Genomic DNA, 25,262 nt, shown 5'->3' on the forward strand with positions numbered 1-25,262 from the left:
CAGCGACAGATGGCCCACTGCTCAGCCCTGGCTCCAGAATGCAAAAGAGATCAGAAATAGATGCTCAGCAAGAGGCATGTGCCACCCGCATCATGTCTCATGCAGCTGCCATAGCTTTAACCAGGAAAACACACATCTTATCCCACTTTGCACAGACCCTCCTGAAGCGCAGTAGATACTAGAGGGAGGCATGGGGGGAGCAGATGGAGGAAGAATGAAAAGCAGTCCAAAGAGTCATTCTCTCACTTGGCAAGGACAGAAGAAAGCTATACCCCAACAGTGTCAAGGCAGGAGGCTTCACTCAGGCCCTGTTCCTCCCAGGCCTCAGAGCAGTGGGAATCTACCTCAGCTAATAGAGGGAAACCTTACAACACATTTCTCAATCTAGATTTATGTCTTGAGACCCCACCCCAAAATCAAAAGCTCCTCAGTCTCTTCCTCTGCCCATCTCATTCTTCAGGCCCTCTCTCAAGGACCTAATCCCTTCAGGATCCTAATAAAATGACCAACAATGGGGGGAAAAAAGGTAAACCTTTATTTGGAAAAAGAGTTTAATAACCATTTAAAACCCCATTTCATATTCAAAACAGAAACAAGTAAGAAAGCAAGGAAAAGATAAACTATCAAGCACCTGCCCTCTGCCCTCGTTAGCCATTTTAAAGCTGCATTTCCCAGCAGAAGAGAACAGTAACGGGCCCTAGTCCTAGGAACCCATAGGGCACTGGCTTGAGACCCCTTTAGGCAGTGTCCAGGGGACGGACAGACAGAAGGAATGGTGGGGTGTAGACAGACCTGGGGCTCAGACAGGCACATGCCCAGTACCCAGGAAACAAAGTTTAAAAATATACACACATAGAAAAGTAAATTCCCTAGAACATAGGCATGGAAAGCTTCTAACCATGAATGCAGCAGCACAATTCAAACTGGGTCTTTGGCTTTCAAAAAAAGGAAAGAACCTTAACCCCTGGCTCACTGTCCCAAACTCAAGTCTCTCGGCCACTGTCTTCAGTCCCACTCTGAAGGTCGAGTGAGGCAAAAGCAAGTCAAATCTACCAGGGCCAGCAGCCAGTCTGACTTAGGGAGATGTGTGGAGGGGCTGGCCCAAGATCTCCCAAGGCCACGCCCCAGCAATGAAAGATTAAGGCCTGCAGGTGACACAGTGTGGACTAAGGAGTCCCCTGAATAAGCCAGGGCACCTCTGTGTGAAGGGAGGGAAAGCAGAGGCAACAAGCAGCTGAGGCCTTGCTGGACAGAGCCAATGTGCAAACACTGCCACTTCAAATTCTTGGACCAGTTTTGTGCAAGGCCACCTTTCTGCTGAGGCAGTTTGGCCTGAGTTGAATACCAGGGTTTTCTAGAAAGGAAATGGAAGGGAAGCGGGAGACGGGAGGAAGCAGAAAGTAAAAAGTGGTGGGAGGAGAGGAACAGAAAATTGCTTCTTAGGAGTGGAGAGGAAAGAGAATCAGTTTAGGTCTTGAGTCCCACCTGAGGCAGCTGCAGAGTCTACCTGCTCCTTCCCCTACTGGAACTCCTACCCTTGCCCCAGTTCTGCAGACTGCAGAGTCCAGTGAAACAAGAGTTTCCTGAAGACTCTTTCTCCTCCTCATCCTTAAATAGTTTTAAACCTCATACCACTACCCTAGCCCAGTGAACTCCACACAAGGGTTCAAACTTCCACCTCCCTCAGGGAAGCCTGGGGAAAGGGATGGGCCCTTGAGAAATTATACCAGGTCTGTAGGGAGCTGTGGGTTGGAGGCACAGGGCCCGCTGGGACAAGTAGTGCATCCCCCCAAATTTGCCACTCCAGGATGTGGGCCCCATTTGTTCCCAGAGCCCAGATGCCGGGCCTGCCCTGGTTGGCAGGATGAATGCCTAATGAAACACAGAGGCTAAAAGGAGAGATGGGGCCATGCCCTGCTGCTGCCTAGTCATACACAGGTACTTGGGAAGACTCTGAACCTGCCCCTAGGCCTACAGCCCCAATGTGAAAAGTGGACTGGTCAGAGGCAGGCATGGCTGTGCAGAACAGTCTCACCCCAAGAGGACACATACATGATATGCATGTCTCACATGTGCATGCCTGGCAAGAGGGCTGGGCCCAGAGGTCCTGAAGGCAGGGAAAAGGTCAGGTCAGAAGGTATACCAAGAAACAGCCTGAAAGCAAATAACCAATGAAATCAGTAACTCCCACAACCCTGGTAATTAAAAATCAAGGGGGAGCTCTGGATACATGAAAGGAAGGGGGAGCCCCCCTTCTGCCTCTCCCAAGGCCACTGAGTGTGTGGCACAGGATTAGGAAGAGGTTGGGGTGAGGCAAGGACCACAGGCAGAGAACGCGGCCAGGCCTGGAGAAAATCTAACCATGGGAAAAAGGGAACAAGGAGGGGGAAGGGAGGGGATGTAAGTTTCTTGGATCTAAGTTTCCAGAAGCGTGGGGTTTTTCCACAGTCTCTGATCCAGTGAGCTCTTCTGAAAGAGAAGCTCTCTTCCCCTGGGAGCCCTGTCATGGAGCGGTGACTTCCATCCCGAAGCTGGCTAGCAGGCAGAGGTGGTCTGAAGAGCAGAAGGGGTTGGGTAAGCCATTGGCAGCCCAGAGAATCTCTTCAGAGAGAAGGGAGAGACGACCCAGGAGCTTGAGAGTTCCATCTGGATACAGCCTGTGATCTGGAGTACAAAGCAAAAGCCAATGGGTAAAAGCAGCCACAGCCACGCTGCAAGGGCAGGCAGTGGCAGAGCCCTTTGGGAACTACGCGTTCTGCAGGCTGCATCCCCTTGGCTGCCCACCGCCCCTCACCTCCTCTTGCAGCATCTGGCTGAGGAGGCCTCATTTTCTCAGAGATACTCCGTAATATCATCAACGAATATAGAGAGGTGAGTTCTGGGGGACTAGGGCAAGCTGGAGAGCCCACCATTACAAGATCTTTTGATTTTCCAAGAGAAGCTAGAGATCCACGTTTTCTATATAAAATCTGATTATTTTTTTTTTTTTTAGATGGAGTCTCACTCCGTTGCCCAGGCTGAAGTGCAGTGGCGCAATCTCAGCTCACTGCAACCTCTGACCCCCGGGTTCAAGCGATTCTCCTGCCTCAGCTTCCTGAGTAGCTGGGATTACAGGTGCCTGCCGCCATGCCTAGCTAATTTTTATATTTTTAGTAGAGATGGGGTTTCACCATCTTGGCCAGGCTGGTCTTGAACTCCTGACCTCGTGATCCACCCACCTCGGCCTCCCAAAGTGCTGGGATTACAAGTGTGAGCCACTGCACCCAGCCCATAAAATCTGAATTTTAAACATAAGCCATCAATTCAAATACTTTTTTAAAAATTCTTTTTTTTTTTCTTTTTTTGGTGACAGAGTCTTGCTCTGTCGCCCAGGCTGGAGTACAGTGGCACGATCTCCCGTGTTCAAGTGATTCTCCTGCCTCAACCTCCTGAGTAGCTGGAATTATAGGCACCTGCCACCATGCCTGGCTAATTTTTTTTTTTTTTTGAAATGGAGTTTTATGCTTGTTGCCCAGGCTGGAGTGCAGTGGCACAATCTTGGCTGACTGTAACCTCCGCCTCCCAATTTCAAGCGATTCTCCTGCCTCGCCTCCCAAGTAGCTGGGATTACAGGCACCACCACTACATCCGGCTAATTTTTTGTATTTTTAGTAGAGACAGGGTTTCATCATGTGGCTAGGCTGGTCTCACTCCTAACCCCAAGTGATCCACCCACCTTGGCCTCCCAAAGTGCTGGGATTACTGGTGTACTGGTAATACACGTGCCTGGCCATAACAGTAATACACATGCCTGGCCAAAAAGAAACATTCTTTACACAATACAGGCATGGGGCTGGGAGACTGCTATACTATGCCTACTGGTATGGTGAGAGGAGACAGAAAATAAGGTCTCTAACCTAACCAAGTCCCCCACTCAGTGCCTGTCATTAAACAAACTCAACCACTTCCTAGATCTCTATTTTTACCTCTAAAATGGGGATTGGGAGTGATTGTCCTATCCTCCTCTCTTTAATGCTGAAAGAGTAAAAAGAGACAAGGCAGGCAAGTGGCCTATGGGGAGAATGATAAGGATGACCAGCACAAGGGAGGTATGAAATCTGCTCCTTTACTGGTTAAATCCCACCAGCCCAAGACATGCTACCAAATGCCTGACCTACCATTAGCTGTTCCCAGGGACCTGGGGGTGGAGGAACCCAGGATCCATCAGGCTTACCAGTTCTGTTCCCATTTTCACAGGACTCAGCTGAGAAGAAGATGTAATCTACTGTCATTCCAAGACCCAATGGCATTGTAGTGACCTCTGGGCGGCCACGCTGGGGCAGGAAGTGGGTATATACTGAGGTCAGGTGGAGGCAGTGCTGGATGGTACCTACAGTCCTACAGGGATGAAGGGGGAAATATTAGTCAACAAAAATTACTAAATTTTCCCTAGGTCACTTTTTCTGTGGGTTTTATGAAGATTTTTTAAAAGGATGATCTCAATTGACTCAATCTCAGCCAATTCCTTCCCATGCTAACAAGGGGCTGGCAGTCTTAGCTAAAATTAGCCTAGAAACACACATTTGTCCTGAAACTCCCTGACACTCCTTATCCCCCACTATCTGCTTGTTACCTGGTAAAGTATACCCAATGTACCCCTGTCTGCGGCCCAGGCCTCTTTTGTGAGGCTTTACTCTCTGAGGAAAGAGTACATAGCCTTTTCACCTGCAGGAACATGGGTGGGTCACCTCTGGCTTCTGCATACCTACATAACCCTCTATAAGCTTAGCAGATATTAGGGGAAAAGAGCTTATCAAAAAGTGCTCCCCCACGTCAGCCTCAGGACAACCAGTGGGAATCTCTCTCTTACACCTAGGCAAGGGCTGGATTGAAAACAGAAGAGAACTGGAGAAGGTTACCTGGAGGAGGCAGGCTCAAGCTCCGATGTGTCTTCCTCAAAGACAGACTCAGCCCAACCTGCAGGTCGCTCTGCAGAGGACCAGAGAGAAAAAGGTTTTCTCATCCACAGACAGTGAAACAGGGTCAGAACCTTTCACCCTAAAATCCCTCTGATACTTGACTGGACTGCTTCAGAAGGATCCAGGAGGAGAAAGGGAAGAGAAACAGTGAGGAGGAGAAGATGACTATAAACCAAAGTCAAAAGCCTCAGAAAGCAGATGTAGGACATCTAACACAGCATTATCTTCTGTGGCTCCTCACCTTTGTTTTTCTTTAATTTGATTTAAAAAAAAATAAGTCATCTAGTCACATGGTACAAAATCAAAATGTAGCAAAAAATGTCAGTGAAGTTTCCCTCTCATTTGCCCTCCTCTGCCACTCAATTCTCCTCTCCAGAAGCCACCAATGTTACCAAATTCCTGCTATATTCCTTCAAAGACTTTCTATTACATACCATCCATTGTGTGTATCTATGTATGTATGCTACATGTATCTATACATACACATTACATATATGTATACATCTATAAGCACACACATACATATCATACACACGGATGTTAAAAAAGGAAGATACAAATGACCAGTATCAGGAAAGAAAGAAGGGGCATTAGTACAGACCCCACTGACATTAACAGGACAGCAAGGATCAGCAACAACACTGACAAGCCCTTGGCTAGGCCAAGGAAACAGAATACTCAAATTACTAAAATCAGAAATGAAAGAGGGGCCATCACCAACCATTTAGAAATCAAACATAACTCTAAGTGAATGCTATAAATAACTAGATACCAACAAATTGGATAACTCATATAAAATTGAAAAATTCCTAGAAAGACACAAACTATGCAAAATAACTCAAGAAAAAACAGAAAATCTGAATACGCCTATAACAAATAAAGAGACTGAATCTGTAATTTGAAAACATCCCACAAAGCAAACACCAGGCTCAATGGCTTCACTGGTGAATTCCAGCACACATTTCAAGAGGAATTCATACAAATCCTTCACAAACACTTCCAAAAAAAAGAGGAGACACTTAACTCATGAGGCATTACTCTGACACCAAAACTAGATAAAATGTCACAACAAAAACTATAGACCAATATCCCTTATGAATACAGATGTAAAATTCCTCAATAAAATATCAGCAAACCAAATCCAGCAAAATATAAAATGATTATAAACTATGACCAAATAAGATTTATCCTAGGAATGTCGGCATGGTTTAACATCTGAAAATCATAGACTGTGATATGTCACAGTAGAACACTTAAGTTTAAAAAAAAAAAGCCACATGATTATCTGAACAGAGGAAAAACATTTGACAAAATCCAACACCCTTTCATGAGTTAAAAACACTCAAAAAACTAGGAATAGAAGAAAACTTTCTCAACCTGATAAAGAGAATCTGTGAAAAACTCACAGATAATATCCTACTTAATGGTGAAAGACTGAAAGCTTTACCCTTAAGATCAGAAACAAGAAAAGGGTGTCTGTTCTCACCAGTTCTATTTGACACTGTACCAAAAGTTTTAGTCAGAGTATTTATGAAAGAAAAAGAAATAAAAGGAATCCAGATTGGAGTAGAAGGAATACTATTTCTATTTGCAAGATGACATGATCTTATATAGAGAAAATCCTAAGAAATCCACTAAGAAACTATTAGAACTAATAAATGAGTTCAGCAAGATTGCAGGTACAAGATCAATACACAAAAATACTTCTATACACTAGCAATCAACAATCCAAATATGAAATAAAGAAAACAATTCCATCTACAATAGCATCAAAAAATGAAATTAGGAAAATTTAATAAAAATAGCGTAGGCACACTAAAAATTACAAAACTTGAAAAGAAATTAAAGATCTAAATAAGGAAAACCAGCCCATGTTCATTGGCCATAAGACAATATTGTTAAAATGGCAATAGTTCCCTAGGCAACAGAGTCCCTGTCACAGAAAGGAAAGAAACGAAAGGGGAGAGAAGAAAGAGGAGAGGAGGGGAGAGGGGAAAAAAAGGAAAGAGGAGAGGGGAGGAGAAGGAAGAGGGGAGGGGAAGGAAGAAGAGGGAGGAAAGGGGAGAGGAGGAGAAAAAGGAGGAAGAAAAAGGAAAGGAAAGGAAAGATTTGTAGATGCCTATCAAACTCCCAACTGGTTGTTTTTTTGGGGTTTTTTTGGGGTTTTTTTTTTTTTTTTTTTTTCAGAAATGGATATGATGATCCTAAATTTCATGTGGAAATGCAAGAGACCCAGAAGAGACAAAATCATCTTAAAACAACAAAGTCAGAGGACTTACTTATCCTTATTTCAAAAGTACAGTAATCCACCTTATCCATGGGGGATACATACCCAGACCCCCAGGAGATGCCTGAAACAATGGATAGTACCAAACCCTAAATATACTGTTTTTTCCTAAACATACCTAAAATAAAGCTGACTTTATAAATTATGTACATTAAAAGATTAACAATAACTAATAATAAAATAGAACAATTATAACAATATATTGTAATAAGGTATGTGAATGTGGTCTCTCTCTCCCTCAAAGTATCTTAATGTTTTTGAACCTCAGTTGACCATGAGTAACTGAAACCAAGGAAGGCAAAATCACTGAGAAGGTGGACTACGATATACAAAACTATTGTAACCAAGATAGTGTGGTTCTGGCATAAGGACAGACATAGACAGGAAGGGAACAGAACTGAGAGTCCAGAAATATATACATCTATGGTCAATTGATTTTTGACAAGAGGAGAAGTGAATGGAAAGTGACTCATGGGTGTAAGGTTTCTTTTGTGGGTGATGAAAATGTTCTAAAATTAGATCATGGTGATGGTCGCACAACCCTGAATATACTAAAAGCCAACTAATTACACACTTAAAATGGGAGGATTTCATGACATGTGAATTTCATTTCAATAAAGCTGTTCAAAAAAAGGATATGGGAATGTTACGAACAACTTCACGCCAATATATTTGATAATTTAGATGAAATGAAATACCCGCTTAGGCCAGGCGCGGTGGCTCACGCCTGTAATCCCAGAACTTTGGGAGGCTGGGGCAGGCGGATCACGAGGTCAGGAGATTGAGACCATCCTGGCTAAAACTGTGAAACCCTGTCTCTACTAAAAATACAAAAAATTAGCCGGGCGTGGTAGTGGGTGCCTGTAACCCCAGCTACTCCGCAGGTTGAGGCAGAAGAATCACTTGAACATTGGAGGCTGAGATTGCAGTGAGCCGAGATCGTGCCACTGCACTCCAGTGTGAGCAACAGAGCGGGACTCCATCTCAAAAAAAAAAAAGAAAGAAAAAAGAAATTCCCCTTTATATGCCTTATATTCTTCCTGTTAGATTTCTATATTTTTTCTTTTTGTTGTTCTTACACAGTGTATTTTTTTCATTATATCTTTTAATAAACATGTATCTTTATAAAGGAACACTACTAAGTTCTGCACATTAATTTTGTACCCAGCTTACCTTCCAGAATTATCTCAATGCTTAATGCTGTTTTAGTTTATTCTCTTCGATTACCAGTTTTAAAACAATATCATCAGCAAGTAATAATTTACCCCCTCCTTTCCACTTTTATATTTCTATTTTGCTGTATTTCTATTTTCTACTTCTAATTCTGTTGGCTGGTATCTCCAAACACAGTTAAATCATGATAGTCTTGTCCTTGTCTTGTTCCTAACTTTAACAGGAATGCTATTAGAGTTTTTTTCTTTAATCAAGACGCTGTTTGAAGTTGAAATAAATATATTTCAATGGTGTAAGAAATTATCCATTTTTTTCTTAATTTAAGAGGGTTCGTTTTAAAAGAATCTAGAATAGATGTTGAACGTTAACAGATGTCTCTTCAACATCTATACAGAGAATGGCATAGGTTTCATATATTTTAGATTTCACACATACATAAAATTATATTAATAGATATCTCAATATTGAACTATCCCTATATTTCTAATAAACTGCAGCTGGTCATGGTATATTACTCTTTCAATGTGCTGCTAGATTTTGTTTCCTGATCTTCCATTTAAATTTTTTTGCATCAGTATTCATAGGTGGAGAACATTAGAGTCTGTAGTTTTCTCTTTCTGCGTATTTATTGTCAGGTGTCGGTGTCAATATTATTTCATAAAAATAACCTGGCCCCTTTCTCTGTCTGCACTTTGTAACAATTTAAATAATGGAAATATATGTTTTGAAAGGTTTGAGGACATTCCCTATCAATCTGAGCCTGGTGTTTCTGAGGGACTGTATCTCTGAGAACTTTTCCTATTATTTTTCACCCATGGTCATTAGTCTATTTAGACAATCTCCATGGGAATCAGTTTTAGTAAATTACATTTATATGCCATCCAAATTTTCCATTTCTTTTGCACTTACTTGAGCAAAAACAACAACAAAAACTCTTGTGAGTCTTGATTCCTCTGCATCTGGATGCTTGTTACTGCTCCTCTTTTCCCCCTTACATAGGTTAGCTAATGAGCTTTTTTAATTGACAGCTGTTTTTCATCCAAGCAACCAACTCTTAAGGGTTTATGAGTTCTTCCATTTTTCTGTTTTTAAAATTATTTCCATTCGAATCTTCTTTCCTTCTGCTTTCAGTTTCTTTCTTTTTTCTAATTTCTTGAACTGGGTGCCTTAATTCACTTTCATCCCTTCATATCTATTAATATCATTCTATGATTCTAAATATTCTATGTAATTCTACGAGTTTTTCCCTGAACACCATTTTAGCTATATCCAACAAATATAATGGTATTTTCATTACTGGTATTTTCTAGATATTCCGCAATTTCAGTTTAAATTTTCCTCTTTGATCAAAAAGTTTTTTAAATGTCCAGTTCACAGTATTTTTTTTTCCTTTTCTTTTCTTTTTTTTTTTTTTTGAGCTAGGGTCTCGCTCTGTCACTCAGGCAGGGGTATCATCACAGCTCACTGCAGCCTTGACCTTCCAGGCTCAAGCCATCCTTTCACCTTAGCCTCTGGGTGGCTGGGAGTATAGGCACATGCCACTATGCCTGGCTAATTTTTCTATTTTTTGCAGAGACAGGGTTTTGCCACATTGCACAGGCTTATTTCGAACTCCAGGACTCAAGAGAATCACTTGCTTCAGCCAGCCTCCCAAAGTTCTGGATTACAGGTGTCAGCCACTGTGCCCAGCCTCTTTTTCAATTTTAAATTACATGTTTATTACATGTGCTTTATGATCTAATACATGATCAATTCCTAAGAATTTCCTACGAATTCTTAGAAAGAAAATGTCCTCTCTGCTGTCAATGTTCGGTGTTTGATATATATGAATCAGATTTATCATCTGACATGTTACTTAGTTATTCTATATTCTTAGTCATCTTTCATCTACCTGATCTACTGCAGACTCAGAAAGATCAATTAAAGCCTTCTACCTTTAGTTATTGTCTATTACTCCATGTTACAGCCTATGGTTTCACTTTGTGATTGTTGATGCAATGTTATTTGGAGCGCAAACATTCTTAACGCTAGTATCTTTGAGTTACATCCTTTATCATTACAATATGCCACACACACACACACACACAAAATCACAGTGACCTGCAGGATCTTAAACATGATTTCACTAGACACCATTTTTACCGTGCAGCACTGTGAACAAACAGCACTGCTCTGGCAGTCATACAGGACTCAAGGCTTCCATTTACTCTGCTCCAGGTCACATGAGCTGCTACCTCTACATGAGCTCCAGCCTCTTCCTGGGCCCATTCAGCAACTTGCAGCCAAACACATGCAAGTTCCTCTACAAGTACTTGGGAAGAGGATCCTCAGTTGTATCACACAACAGCCAGTAGAGAAGCTGGATTTAGGACTTTCCTGCTCTTTTATGATGTTAGCTGTAGGCTTGTTAAAAAACAAACAAACTAAAATTAACTTTTCTGCTTAGAAAACTGACCAGATAGGCCAGACACAGTGGCTCACACCTGTAATCCTAGCACTTTGGGAGGCTGAGGCAGGGGGATCACTTGAGGCCAGGATTCAAGACCAGCCTGGCCAACATGGTAAAACCCTATCTCTATTAAGACTACAAAAAGTTAGCTGGGCGTGGTGGCACGCACCTGCAATCCCAGCTACTCGGGAGGCTGAGGCAGGAGAATCACTTGAGCCCAGGAGACAGAGGTTGCAGTGAGCAACAGAGTGAGACTCTGGGCACTCCAGCCTGGGCAACAGAGTGAGACTCTGTCTCAAAAAAGAAAAGAAAAGAAAAGAAAAAGAAAACTGACCAGATAGCCTTAGCCTTTGCTGTGTGACTATGTGACCTTCTGGTCAGTTTGTCAACTAGGAGTTTACAAAAATCACTCATTAGCAATTGCCTTTTCTGTAATGTGCTAAATTGTGCACATGGTTTGCTCTTACTTGTTAAAAGACTTAAAGCTCCAAGATTCAGTGTAATGGGCCAGTGCCCATGAGAAAGAAAACACAGTAATTCCTTTTAATGTCTGCTATGGTCTAAATGTTTGTGTCAAATTCATACGTTGAAATCCTAACCCCCACGGTGATGACAGTAGCAGGTGGCACTTGGCACCTTGGGAGGTGATTAGGTCATGAGTGTGGGGTCCTCACGGATAGGATTAGTGATCTTATAAAAGATGCCCAAAAGAGACCCCTTTCCTCTTCCTCTTCCACCACTGAGAAGATGATGCTCATGAATCAGGAAGCAGGCCCTCACCAGTCACCAAATTTGCCAGTGCCCCCTTTTTTTTTTAAAGACAGGGTCTCTGTTGCCGAGGCGGGAGTGCAGTGGGGCAGTCATAGCTTACTGTAACTTCAAACTTCTGGGCTCAAGTGATCCGCCCACCTCAGCCTCCTGAGTAGCTAAGGCTACAGTTGCATGCCATCATGCCCAACTCATCTTTTTGAATTTTCTGTAGAGACAGGGTCTTGCTATGTTGCTCAGACTGGTCTCAAACTCCTGGCCTCAAGTAATCCTTCCATCTCAGCCTCCCAAAGTGCTGGTATTACAGGTGTGAACCATTGTACCCAGCCTCTGCCAGTGCCTTGATCTTCAACTTCCCGGCCTCTAGAACCATGAGAAATAAATTTCTATTGTTTAAAAGCTACCCAGTTTATGGTATCTTGTTACGACAGCCCAAATGGACTAAGACAGTATCTTTAAGAACCATACTGGAAAAAAAGAAATCATTCATAATAGAAATGTTAACAATGAGGGAGAACTTAAAAATTAAATACCCTTTTAACAAATTATTCCATTACAAAGGGAGTTGGGGGCTGGGCCTGGTGGCTCACACCTGTAATCCCAGCCCTTTGGGAGGCCAAGGTGGGTGGATCATTTGAGGCCAGGAGTTTAAGACCAGCCTGGCCAACATGGTGAAACCGTTTCTACTAAAAATATAAAAACCAGCTGGGCGTGGTGTCACATGCCTGTATATCCCAGCTACTTGGGAGGCTGAGGCACGAGAATTGCTTGAACCCAAGAGGCAAAGGTTGCAGTGAGCCAAGATTGTGTCACGGCACTCTAACCTGAGTGGAAATAGTAAAAATCACAATGTATTTTATTATACACATTGATGGCGCAGAATGCTCCAGTACAATGTAATGTCAGCTTATGGGAAAATCAAACCATCACTACCTAGCACTGAATCTTTCTCTCTACTCAGAGGCTCCCCATTCAAGCTAGTGTCACAGTTAAGTTGTCATGTTTTGAAATGCACAGTTGGGTTGGATGATTCTGGTATTGAACTGTAAATATTGGTAGCATATCTAAACAGAGCCTCTAGAAAAAATGAACTCACACACTAAGATCTCCTTGTACTCCATTCATGGCCTTTTTAAAATAAGGATAGTTGGCTGGGCATGGTGGCTCACTCCTATAATCCTAGCACTTTGAGAGGTCGAGTCGGGAGGAAGGCTTGAGCTCAAGAGTTCGGGACCAGACTAGGCAACATGGTGAAACCCCGTGTCTACAAAAATTACAAAGATTAGCTGGGCATGGTATCATGTGCCTATAGTCCCAGCTACTGGGAAAGCTGAGGTGGGAGGATCACTCGAGCCTACGAGATCAAGGCTACACAGTGAGCCACGACTGTACCACTGCACTCCAGCCTGGGTGAAGCAGTGAGACTCTGTCATGAAAAAAAAAAAATTTAGATTTAGACTCTTTAAAAGAGATTCATCAAAAGCCTGTTCAGCCCTGGGTAGGAGCATTGAACAAACAGAAGGGTACATTCAGAGTATGTGGAGAATGAGTGTGTTTACCCAAATCTAATCTCAATTTTCAAAATACTACTGTTATTTTGCACCGTTGGGGAACTGGCTATTTTGCCCCTATAGAATGAGTCTTTTCTACCTACAAAGTGATTGTCAGTATATATTTTAAAGGTTCTTGGTTTAATTTTGTTACTATTTATGTTTCATTCAAGTACATCACTGATTTAAATAACCTATTCTTAATATGAAATTATCTAAGTGAGATCCTATTACTGTTTTTGTAATTCTAAAACACTGAGCTCCTCTGCCTGAACCTGACTGACACAGAATTTACTTATCCCAGTTCCTATACCTGCTGGTTCACTCAATACAGGGTGGCCATCATTGTTATTACTATTGCTATTGACAGAGCTATAATAATACTTTCACTTTGCAATTAAAAATAAACTGGGCCACAGACATGTTTGTTGCTCTGTGAAAAATGCCAATTCAAATTAAACTCTTACAAGAAGAAAATAAATTCCGTGTTAATCAGCAGTCCTTTTACTATAGTTTTCCCAGCCATTGCTTGGTTGCCTTCAGTTACTCCTCTAGTAGTTTCTTGCAGAAAGGTTGTTAGTTGAGTATAATATTCTTGAACTGTATCTTCTTTCCTAGAAACCTTAATCCACTGTCTTCTGGAGTTGCATGTCAATATTAAGAAGTCTGAAGTCTTCCGGGTGCACTGGCTCACACCTGTAATCCTAGCACTTTGGGAGGCTGAGGTGGGCAGATCACCTGAGGTCAGGTGTTTGAGACCAGCCTGGCCAACATGGTGAAACCCCATCTCTACTAAAAATACAAAAAAATTAGCCATGCATGGTGGTGCATGCCCAGAGTCCCAGCTATTGGGGAGGCTGAGGCAGGAGAATTACTCGAACCCAGGAGGCGGAGGTTGCAGCGAGCCAAGATAGCACCACTGCACTCCAGTCTGGATGACAAAGCAAGACTCTGTCTCAAAAAAAAAAAAAAAAAAAAAGGTCTGAGGTCAACCTCATTACTGCTAGACTTCAAAGTAGCTCAATCTTTTAACTGCCCAAAAGACTCTTTCATCTTTGACTTCCAGGAACCTCACTAGAATGTCTTAGTATTAATTCTCCTACATCTTTAGTCTCACTGTCACCCAAGCTGGAGTGCAGTGGTACGGACATGGCTCACTGCAGACTTGACCTCCTGGGCTCAAGCAATCCTCTTGCCTCAGCCTCCTGTGTAGCCAGGACCACAGGCACGCATCACCATGCCTGGCTAATTTTTTGATTTTTTGTAGAGACAGTGTCTCACTTTGTTGCCCAGGCTGGTCTCAAACTCCCGGGTTCAAGCAATCCTTCTGTCTTGGTCTCCCAAAATGCTGGGATTATAGGTGTGTGCCAGGGTGCCTGGCTCCTTTATCATTTTTTACTGGGACACATGTCTTCTCAATCTGAAGATTCCCATCTTTTCACTTTGGGAAAATCTTTCTTGAATAATTATCTTTAAATATTTTTTCTGTGTTATTATATTATAGGCTTTCTTCTTTGGGAACTCCAATTATGCATAAGTTAAATCTCCTTTATCTTTCATTACTGTCATTTTCTCTCTAACCCTTTCTAACCTTTTACTTCTCATTTTGTTTTTTTTTGTTTGTTTTGTTTGGATTTCCAGGCCTGTCTCTTACCTTGTTTTCAACAGTATCTATTCCTACTTGTGCTGCATACAATTTTGTCTTTATTTTTTGTAATATTTTTATGTTTTATTCCACTTCTTTTCTGAGCTCTGCAGCTTACATTTCATCTTCTGATGCTTTGCCACATGCGTGAACTTACTTTATAGGCAGTTATTTTTGTGCTCTTTCTTTCATAAAGACAATTTCTTGACCGGGCGCAGTGGCTCACGCCTGTAATCCTAGCACTTTGGGAGGTCAAGGCAGGCAGACTGCCTGAGGTCAGGAGTTCGAGACCAGCCTGGGCAACATGGTGAAACCCCCATCTCTACTATAATCCAAAAAAAAAAATAGACAGGCATGGCGGCGTGCACCTGTAATCCCAGCTACTCAGGAGGCTGCGGCAAGAGAATTACTTGAACCCAGGAGGCGGAGGTTGCAGTGAGCCAAGATGGTGCCACTGCACTCCAGCCTGGTGACAGAGTGAGACTCCATCATAAAAAATAAAATAAAATAAATAAAATAAAAATAAAGACAACTTCTTTATTCATGAGAAAGTAATCATAATTTCTATAAGGTCCATGGCAATTATTTTATCTTTGAAGTTAAACATTCTTTATCCGCCTTTTGTTTTCTGTTCCTTTTTTCTTGTAGTATTTTAGTACAGATTCCATGCTCCTCCTTTTGACAACCCAGCTTTGAATTAGTTGAGGTTTTCTCCACCAGTTATTTGTGCAAAGTTTATATAAGGGAAGGACTGGGTATTTCAAGTAACAGGAATTTTCTTTTTGACACAGGGTTATGTAGGCATCCTTTTAATCTTTCTCTCCCAAGCCAAAAGAGATACGCAGCTCTACAATTATCTTATCTACCCTCTCTACCACTTGACCAAATTGCTTAACAGAAATACGGCTTGATCCTTGATCAGTCCCTCCTCCACTGCCTCATATGATCAAAATTGGTCCAGAGACTCTCCTATCATGACCTGTGTTTTCTATTCTTGTTGGAAAAAAAAAGGGATTTCGGTTTTATGCTCCAGATGGGAAAAAGTACTCAGCTAGTTCTTTCTGAGATCCACATATCCCCCAGATAAGTCTCTCTATACTTCCTCTAGCACCCCTGCACGATCTCCAGTGCTCCTTGCAGGCATTCCTTCTGTGTTGTGGTTCTTAGTGTCAGATATCTTCAAATCTCCCAGTTTTGCCTACAATGGAGTTTACATTTCTTTTTTCCATTCTCCTTGTTGCTTTGAAGTGGTTTCAGAGACAAGAAGGGGAGAATGTCAAGTATACGCTGCTACATTCAATCTGAAATTTCTCAGTAGGATCAACTTTTATTAAAACCAGAACCACTGTTACCTTATGATTTTCAAAGCCCCATCGTGTATAACTTCTCCCCTATATATGCTGTACACATGCTAGTCATTAACAACTTAAGTCTAAAAAGGTTAAGTGGCTTACCCAAGCTCTCAAAGCTAGTTAGAACCCAGGTGTCTTGATTCCTGGTCTGGTGCTCTTATCACACTGCACATCCATGCAATGGCCACTGAACTCAACTGAGCTTCCTTCTAAGTATACATATTACCAGAAGCGAATCTCTAAGAATTATACTTAGAATAGAGCAGGAAACCACATAACTGACAAACATCAGGAGTAAAGAAGAAAGAAGACCAAGAAACTGGGATTCGTTTCCATTACCTGGCTTAGTATCTGTCACCCCTTCCATGAGGACCAATCCTACTGGTCGCTGACAAGCGATGCCGCAGAAGCGGAAACGTAGCAGGAAGTCTCGACCATACTTGCGTCTCTCTGTAAACCAGGAAAAGCCATATAGTGAAAGAAGATGAAGCAACATGCTGAGACCTCCTTAGTACCAAGCAACTTCCAGCATAGATCCACAGAGGAAGGATTCAGAAGACAAGGAGATTTTCCAATGGCTGTGATTTAAAGTTGTCGATTTTATTGGACGGCCATTGGGAGGACAGTGAGAAAACAGAAGAATCTGCTAAGAGAAATGAGGGATTACACTTTTTCTTGTCATTGAGACACCAGCTTTCTCCCAAAATAGACATGAAGACACAGCCAACCAAGAATGTGACATGTGCTCACCTGATCTCTTGGGGTGACAGGAGGAGACATACTGGCAGCAATCAGTGATGCCCAGGGAGCTGGGCCACAAGGGGGCCTGCAGCTTCCTCTGGTAAAGCTGATGAGAGAAGTCTTCCTGTCCAGATACCTGCAAGGAACGAGCAGGGTGGGAATAAGGAAACCAAGATAGAAAAAGGAAATAACAGCCCATGTTTTGGGACATGTGGACAAATACGAACACACACAATCACACACTACATACATGGTATAAGCAAGCATGTAAGTCTCAGGGGCAGGTTAAAAATAAGGACCAAATTAAAACCATTACTTTTTCACTGGCAACACTGAAATGTCCATGAAACAGGAGGAGGATAAGAGACTGAATCAAGGGGAATTGAATAGTATGAACACGTGGTTCCCCAAATTTTACCTCCAAAAAATCAATACAATTCTCCTCCACAGGGAATATCAACTCTCAGGGGCTTTAAGTTGCAATGGTTAAAGGTTTATCCTCATCTTTGGATCTTCTGGATCAAGGTCTAATATCCTGAACCTATTACTGGGAAACCACAGGGTCAAACCAAATGGGAAAGCACCAAAGCACTTTACCGTATCTACGTCACCATCCTCGGTCAAAGCCAATGAGCAGCCTGGGAACGGACAAAACGTAGTAGGGGAAACATTCGGCAACATCAGTCATCTGCACATCTCCAACGTGTGTAGCAAGTCCCTTTATGCCATTTAACAACAACAAATATTTGAAAGCCAAAAGACACTAGCTAGGTGCTGGGGATAGAGTAGCGATAGACAGAATCCCCCTGCCCTATAAGGGCATAAATTTTCAATATGTCATCTGAAGTAAAAGAGATCTGTAATTCAATGGCCACTTAATAGCTGTGTGACTTTGGGCAAGTTTGTTAACTCTCTTGGGTTCAACATCTCCTACTATAAAATGGGATAGGCCAGACGCAGTGGCTCACGCCTGTAATCCCAGCACTTCGGGAGGCCAAGGTAGGTGGATCACCTGAGTTCAGGAGTTCAAGACCGGCCTGGCCAACATGGCAAAACCCCGTCTCTACTAAAAATACAAAAATTAGCCGAGCATGATGGCACACTCCTATAATCCCAGCTACTCAGGAGGCTGAGGCAGGAGAATCACATGAACCCAGGAGGCGGAGGCTGCAGTGAGCCAAGATCGTGCCATTGCACTCCAGCCTGGGCAACAGAGCGAGACTCTGTCTCAAAATATAAATAAACAAATAAAATGGGATAATAATACCATGTACAGTTAAGAATCTTAATATCACTACCAGTTACTGACTTTGAACCAGATACTAGAAAACACTTTACACGCATTTATTTAATTCACCCAAAAAAACACCTCTGAGGCAGGTCCCATTATATCCCCCATTGTATGGATGAGGCAAATTGGGTTTAAGAAAGTTAAGTAATTTGCTCAAGGTGGCAGAGCAGGGATCTGAATTCAGGACTGTCTGGCTTCAAAGCAAGTGCTCTCATTCACTATGCCTAACAGTGCCTGTCATGTGGCAGGCGGTCAATTCTTTTCCTGGTTCCCTGAGCTCCTTGATTACAGCTCCTTTAGGGCAAGATCATGACTTTCTCTGCACACATCTGGCTCATTTACATAAAATCCCACGTGCGCAACAGTAATTCAATCATTTTGTGTCCTTCCACCATTGTGCCTTGCCAAAAGTTAGTCAATAAATTGAAACAGCAGGGGCAAAATAGAGGAACAAGGAGATTAAGTGACATAAAGAAATCAGCACGGCGGCGCGGTGGCCTCAAGCTCTGAATTCCCAGCACTTTGGGAGGCCGAGACGGTGTGGATTCTGCGAGATCAGAGATCGAGACCATCCTGGGCTAACACAGGCATATACTCCGTCTCTACTAAAAAACAAAAAACCTAGCCGGTGTATGCCGAGTTGGCGGGTGCCTGTAGTCCCAGCTACTTGGTGAGGCTGAGCAGGAGATGGCGTAAACCCGGGAGGCGAGCTGCAGTGAGCTGAGATCCGGCCACTGCACTCCAGCCTGGGCGAACAGAGCGAGATCCGTTCAAAAAAAAAAAAAAAAAAAAAAAAAAAAAAAAAAAAAAAGAAATCAGCACAAGCTGATAAAACTATGAGGTGTCTGTCATCAACACTCAACAGTTAGAAGGAATGAGATCCATATGCAAATTGCTGAGTGGAAAAAAACAAGCTACAAATGAAACATATAGCAGTGTATCATGTTTATAAAACACACATGGCAGATTACATATTGGCTGTTATAAGCAATCACAGCACAGTATTTGAGGGTTAAGAGCTCTGCAGCCAGACCACCTGGTTACAAATCCTGGCTCCACCACTAACTACCCGCATAACCTACGGCAAATTACTTCACTTTTCTGGGCTTTAGTTTCCTCATTTATAAAATGGAAGCCATGATGGAAATCGTGAAAACTAATGAGTTAATGAGTATAAAGTGCTCAAAATAGCACATGGCACAGAGTTAAGTGCTTAACAAATGTAAACACTGATTACAATACCATAGGAACATAGATGTCACTGTAAATGCAAAGAAAACAAGCTAAAAGACTACCACCAAACTTAGAACAGTCATTATGTGACTCTAAGAGAATAGAATGTGGGTAATAAAACAGGCCTGTGCCTTACTGTATAATGTTTAAGTTCCTCTAAGTACATACTCACGTACTACTTGTGAATTAAAAATATTAATGATAAAAACTGAAAAAAATCCCAACATGCCGAAGTACTCAAGAATTCTTAACTTCCAGGCTTGGGTACAAGCTATTCAACATAACAAGAAAAAGGAGGAACAGGCCAGAGCAGGTGTACTGAGGTCCCTGCCACAGAAGCAGCACTGGTGCTAACAGCTGAATCTCTCTCTAGACCATGTTCCCACCCCCACTGTGGCCTCTCCCATTTCACCTTCCAGGCTGGCATCCCATGGTACTGGAGCTCTCCATCCCTGATGAAGTTGTAGAGAGGTGAATCAGGGACAGAATTTAGGTCCCCGCACAAGATGATGGGGCAGTGGCTGCCATCTGACAATCTGGCCACCTTGTCCACTTCTGCCAGGAGAATGGCCATCTGGGCCAGCTTGACATCACCCCGGCGTGGGTTGTAAAGGATATGGGTATTTGCCACACACAGCGGGGCCACCGAGACTTGCCCCAGGCCTTCTGGGACGAGTGGTTGCAGTAGCAACACTAAGCCCACATTATCCCGATTAAGTAGCTCCAAGCCAGGCCGGAAGTACTCCACAGGGCTGGCACAAAGCAGGCGGAATCTGGTGGGCTTGTAGCAAACAGCACAGCCGTCGGTTTTACACCCGGTCCTCCTCTTGTAGAAACAGGTAAAGCCTGCAAGGAAAACCCCACCAAGGAGATGGGTCAGAGTCCTTAAAGCCTGAATCCCTTCCAACCAGCACCAGCAGTCCCAGTGTGTGCCCCTGAGGCATTGTTCCTGCTACTCAATATAAGAAGCCTTTGCCACTTCCTTGGTTCAGCAGGTTCCCCCTTACAGCTGTAACTAGGTGACTGAGGGGCTGGATGGGCAAGGAGGGAAGGGTATGAAGCAATGTAACATGATAGAAAAGAGCCCAGAATCTAGAGTCAGACAAGCTGGATTCCTAGCTCCACATCTACTAGCTTTGTAGCTTTGTGATTCTGAGGAAGTCACACGAATTTTCAGAACTTCAGTTTTCTCATCTGTAAAATGGGAATAATAACACAGTCTCACCACACTGGGTACTTCAAGGATCAAATAGCAATGTATGTCAGAATTGCTTTAAAACTGCAGAATTCTACTTTCTCAGGCACACATGGAAGGAGCTAGCTCACAGGTGAAACTGAGGGTTTACCAAGACAAAAGGGAAGGATGGGGTCTTCAGGAGAGAGTAGGCAAGGCTGTAGAAAGAAAAGCTGGCAAGCATCCCAGGGAGCTGCATTACCCATCATTCGCAGAGAGGGTTCCAGTTGCTCCCAGTAATGATCTTCCTGGACTTCCTGGAGACACAGGATCTGGGAAATTGACAAGGAACCCAGTCACTCCGGAGTGCTGGAATGTGACCCTCACCCTCTAGGAGCAGGTCCTGAGGCCAGGTAAGAAGCTGCTGGGGCACAGTGAAACTTCCCAGTCACCAACAGCAAGAACAGGCCCAGACCTATGCTGAAGAGATTAGACATATGCACTGGATTTTCCTGCTCCTTGAATCCCTCAAGCCTCCCTTCCTGCATAAAGGTGCTGGAAAGTGCATACCTAGGGAGATTCTTCTCAGCATCTGCCAACAACTCACTGACACCAGGCAGGCAGACTCCAGCCCTAGATAGGACTCCAATCATTTGAACAACTACGGGGCTGAACTCATCTTCTAAGAGCACTGGGAAACAGCCCAGGTCCAGCAACAATGCAAGATGGCAACTCCCCTTTTCACTCACATCGGGGTCCCAGTGCTGGAATTCCTGCATGAGGTTCATGAAGCGATAGTTCCAGTTGAGGATGTCTGGATGGCAATGTAGATAGAGCTCTGAGCTCTGCTGCATCAGGTCCTGAGCCAGGATGTTATAAGACATCAGAGTGAACTGGAACTGAGGGCCATCTCCTGCCTTCAGGCCCTGAGCATCTGGCTGCGTGGAGAAATCCTCCCATTCTCGCCACAAAATTTCTGAAAAGGGATTGGGAGAAGCATTCCATGGCAAGTACAAGTAATGCAGAGGCACCACCATCTCCACTCCTGACTCAGTAGTATTATGCCTGAAGTTCCTTTTACCATCTGCCCTGTCACCCATCCCTCTCTGTGGGGAAAAGCACTCTATGAACATTCTTCAGATGACATGGTTAGCTCCACAAAACCAGAGACCTTGGCCTACTCACCACTACATCACCAGTACCTAGCATCTAACAGATGCTCCATATATGCAAGCTGACAATCTCTCATTTTTGATAAATCTATATATATCTGGAGAATCACTCAGATGAGTGTGCTTAACAGTCACCTGAGGTTAAAGACATTTCTAGAGTTAACTGCAGCCCTGGGTGTTTTCTGATCCCTAAACCTGGAAGAGTCTGTGGGACTACAAACCACAGTGTGTCCCCATCTCCCCTATGGCATGTGGCAGCATAGTGGATTTCAAATCTATTTATGCCTTTCTTCAAACTTTAATGGACTCTGAATATACAACACAAATAAAACTGAGGTGATTGTGACTGAGATAGAGAATAGAGGCCCTGAGACCTCTCCATCCCTACCCTCAGAAAGCCCTAGGGTTACCACCAGAGAAATGATATTGTGGAGAATCAGAACTAGAGTATGCTTTCAGTTCTTCCCCTACCTGGCTTTATGACTTTAGGCATGTTCTGCTACCTCTTTGCACTGTGATTATTTCACCTTTAAAACCATGGGGCTGGATGAGATGATCTGTAAGGCCCCTCTAGATCTTACACGCCAAGATTCTTAGAAAAATAGAATGCAGTGGCAAAGCTCCCTACCATAGAATCTTCTCTTTAGCAATGGCTCTGCCCACACCTGAGACACCCTGCTCCCTTGGCTCACTCAGTCAGCTGTCAGACTCACCATGATACGGTATTTCCATTGGGGGAGGCTGCAACTGCCCCAGGCCCTCAAAAGGCCAGATGGGAGCCTCTTCCCGGGGCACAGGCTCAGGTGCTATGCTCCAGGCCAACACCGCCGGGTCCTCTTCCCACTGCTCTGTGGCCAGGGCACCCACTGGGAGGACAGCACAGTCTGCATACTGGGGGTCCGTCTGCATGGGGATAGCTGCCCACATAGGGCCCTCCACCTCCGGCAGTGGTTCCTCTCCTAGCATCTCAGGGAAAGGCTCGTCCAGGTTCTCTGCTGCCCGAAGGTCACTCAGCTGCCTGCTGGACCACTTGTCCTCTGAAGCAGCATTCTCTTCTCCAGGGTTATCCATCAGAAGTGCCAGGCTGCTCTGGGCTAGTCCTTTATCTACAAGGGGCCCCTCACTTGCAGTTGAGAGTACCTGGCTCGACCCTTCTTCTCGCCACTGCTGCAGCAGGCCCTCACATTCCTCCTGCTCAGGGCCCCGAGGGGCCATGGCAAAGTCGCCTTCTACCTGGGAGGATGAGCTCTTCGCCAGAAGGACATTTTTTCGACATGTAAAGAAAGCATCTAGGAGGAAAGCCAAAATACCAGGTTATAAGACTGTCATCCAATCCACACTCTTCTCCCAGCTAAAACATAAGCCCAATAAAAGCAAGACCCACATCCACCTTGCTCATCACTGTACCATCACCGAGCCTGCCCACCTTAATGCCTGAACACCATCATCATAATCAGGGCAAAGTATTCACTATGTGCCAGGCACTGTTCTTTACAAGTGGTGACTAATTTATAAGACAGGGATCTGATAAATATTCAGTGCATGAAAGAACAGCCCTCTCACATAATCTAGAACACAGATGGGCACATATAACCACACTCCTTTTACATGACTTAGTTAAAACTATTAACAAACTCTTCGGTTCTAAGAACCACATTACATTAGAACCAGCACTTGACTGTGAATCAGAACTGTGGGTTATGATCTAGCAGCAAAATTAATAAAACTGACCTTGAACAATGGCCCTAGTCAGATGGAGTTACTCTTGACTGTAACATGGGAACAAGAGGCCAGGCGTGGTGGCTCCCAGCACTTTGGGAGGCAGAGGCTGAGGCAGAGGCAGCAGGATCGCTTGAGGCCAGGAGTTACAGACCAGCCTGGGCAACATAACGAAACTTCATCTCTACAAAAAATTAAAAATTAGCCAAGTATGGTGGCATATGCCCGTGGTCCCAGCTACTTGGGAGGCTGAAACAAGAGGACTGCTTGAGCCCAGGTCGAGGCTGCAGTGAACTGTGACTGCCCTTCTGCACTCCAGCCTGGGAGACAAAGTGAGACCTCATTTCAAAAAAAAAAAAAAAAATTGAAAAAAAATTGAAAAAAAAAATTTAATTTAAAAAAATAGAGACAAGCGAAGTTTGAACTAGATAATCTCTAAGAGCTTTTCTAGTTGTATAAATTCCCTGATCTATGAATGTATTCCAAAAGAAAAGTCCTAAAGTAGACAGCCTCAAAATCTATACAATTTACATCTCAGCAAAGGCCCTTAAGCCTCTTCTTAAAGCTACTTATTGTAATAAAATCTTCACAAACTTCATCATCTACTTTCCCATTCCACAACACATCAGAGGCTATAAATTACAAGGTGCCAACAGTTGACAGTAAGAGACAGCTGACATCTCTTTGCTACTGCAGCCACAAATCACAACCAACAGGCAAGAAAGAATGTGGGAAAAACTCTAAAAAACTCTGAGCACAGAATTTTGGTGAGAGCAAACAACTCCCACACTCACACACCCAGCCATTTATTTACAGCACAGGACAAGTGACATGCACGATGCTGGCCCTCAATCACTAGACTCATTTTACTGGCAATTTTTTTTTAAGGCAAGAAAACTTAAAAATGGCTCAAATATTGAAAGACTGTTCAAATATCTTGTTTGGAGCCTATGTATATTTATGTCCTTCTAAACAATGGTTTTTAACCACAGTGATTTTGCCGTCAGAAGACATTTAGCAATGTTCAAAGACACCGTGGTTGTCACAACTGCAGCAGTGCCACTGGCATCTAGTGGTTAGAGGACAGAGACGCTGCTGAACTTCCAACAATTCACAGGATGGACCCACAACACATGATCTGGCCCAAAACATCAACAGTGCTGAGATTGAGAAACCCTGCTCTAAACCTATGGACTGGGTCATTGAGCTTTAGTCTCAAGAACTTGCTAATTATCTGCCCCTTGAAACATCCTCTGCATGTACCAGATGGCAGAGGTTCTTTGGTTCATATGCCCGAAGTTAGAGGCTTTCGATTTTGGCAGATATCTTTTGGCAGTGGTGGTGGTGGATTTTCAGCAGCAGAATGCTTCTGTTTTTTAAAAATCTTATTTGGAAACCAAATATGCCAAGTAAATATAAGTGGGACTACTGTAATGTGTAGGTGGGGAGGGGCCCTCCTCTGAGATCCCTAGGACTCTACTGGTCTGGAAACCTCTGGACTAGTATACTATATCACTAAGGCTGCCATAGAGGGCATTAGAAGAGCTCCAGGAGTAACAGCAACATAGTTAAAAGAATATCCTTAGTTCTCTGAAAACAATTACTTCTGTGGAGTTTCCCATTCCTCAGAAGTATGGACACACAAGACATTCCTGAATTCATTGAGTGCCTACTATATATACCGAGCAATGTGTTAACACCAGAGATACAGCGAACAAAATGGACGTGGCCCTGCCCTCCTGAAGTTTGC

At 43.4% G+C, this 25,262-nt stretch overlaps 1 protein-coding gene and 1 pseudogene across 8 annotated transcripts in view; both read right to left on the reverse strand.

The window, feature by feature from the left end:
* Positions 1–1,629, reverse strand: LOC108534947 (uncharacterized; annotated as a pseudogene). The gene has a single exon (XR_001887074.1). The product of XR_001887074.1 is annotated as an uncharacterized LOC108534947 (transcript).
* Positions 513–25,262, reverse strand: part of ANGEL1 (angel homolog 1) — a 49,678-nt gene continuing 24,928 nt past the window's right edge. For all 7 annotated transcript variants that reach the window (XM_017880587.1, XM_017880583.1, XM_017880584.1 and 4 more), the window contains 9 exons: positions 22,507–23,082; positions 21,371–21,597; positions 20,884–20,953; positions 19,860–20,293; positions 16,933–17,059; positions 16,522–16,632; positions 4,899–4,968; positions 4,214–4,377; positions 513–2,664 (listed from right to left, as the gene is read on the reverse strand). In XM_017880587.1, the coding sequence (XP_017736076.1) occupies positions 2,504–2,664; positions 4,214–4,377; positions 4,899–4,968; positions 16,522–16,632; positions 16,933–17,059; positions 19,860–20,293; positions 20,884–20,953; positions 21,371–21,597; positions 22,507–23,008 (1,866 nt within the window). In that variant the 5' untranslated portion in view covers positions 23,009–23,082 and the 3' untranslated portion in view covers positions 513–2,503. The remainder of the gene's footprint in view (positions 2,665–4,213; positions 4,378–4,898; positions 4,969–16,521; positions 16,633–16,932; positions 17,060–19,859; positions 20,294–20,883; positions 20,954–21,370; positions 21,598–22,506; positions 23,083–25,262) is intronic.

Source organism: Rhinopithecus bieti, unplaced genomic scaffold (assembly GCF_001698545.2).
Source record: "Rhinopithecus bieti isolate Rb0 unplaced genomic scaffold, ASM169854v2 scaffold_11380, whole genome shotgun sequence".
Lineage (NCBI taxonomy): Eukaryota > Metazoa > Chordata > Mammalia > Primates > Cercopithecidae > Rhinopithecus > Rhinopithecus bieti.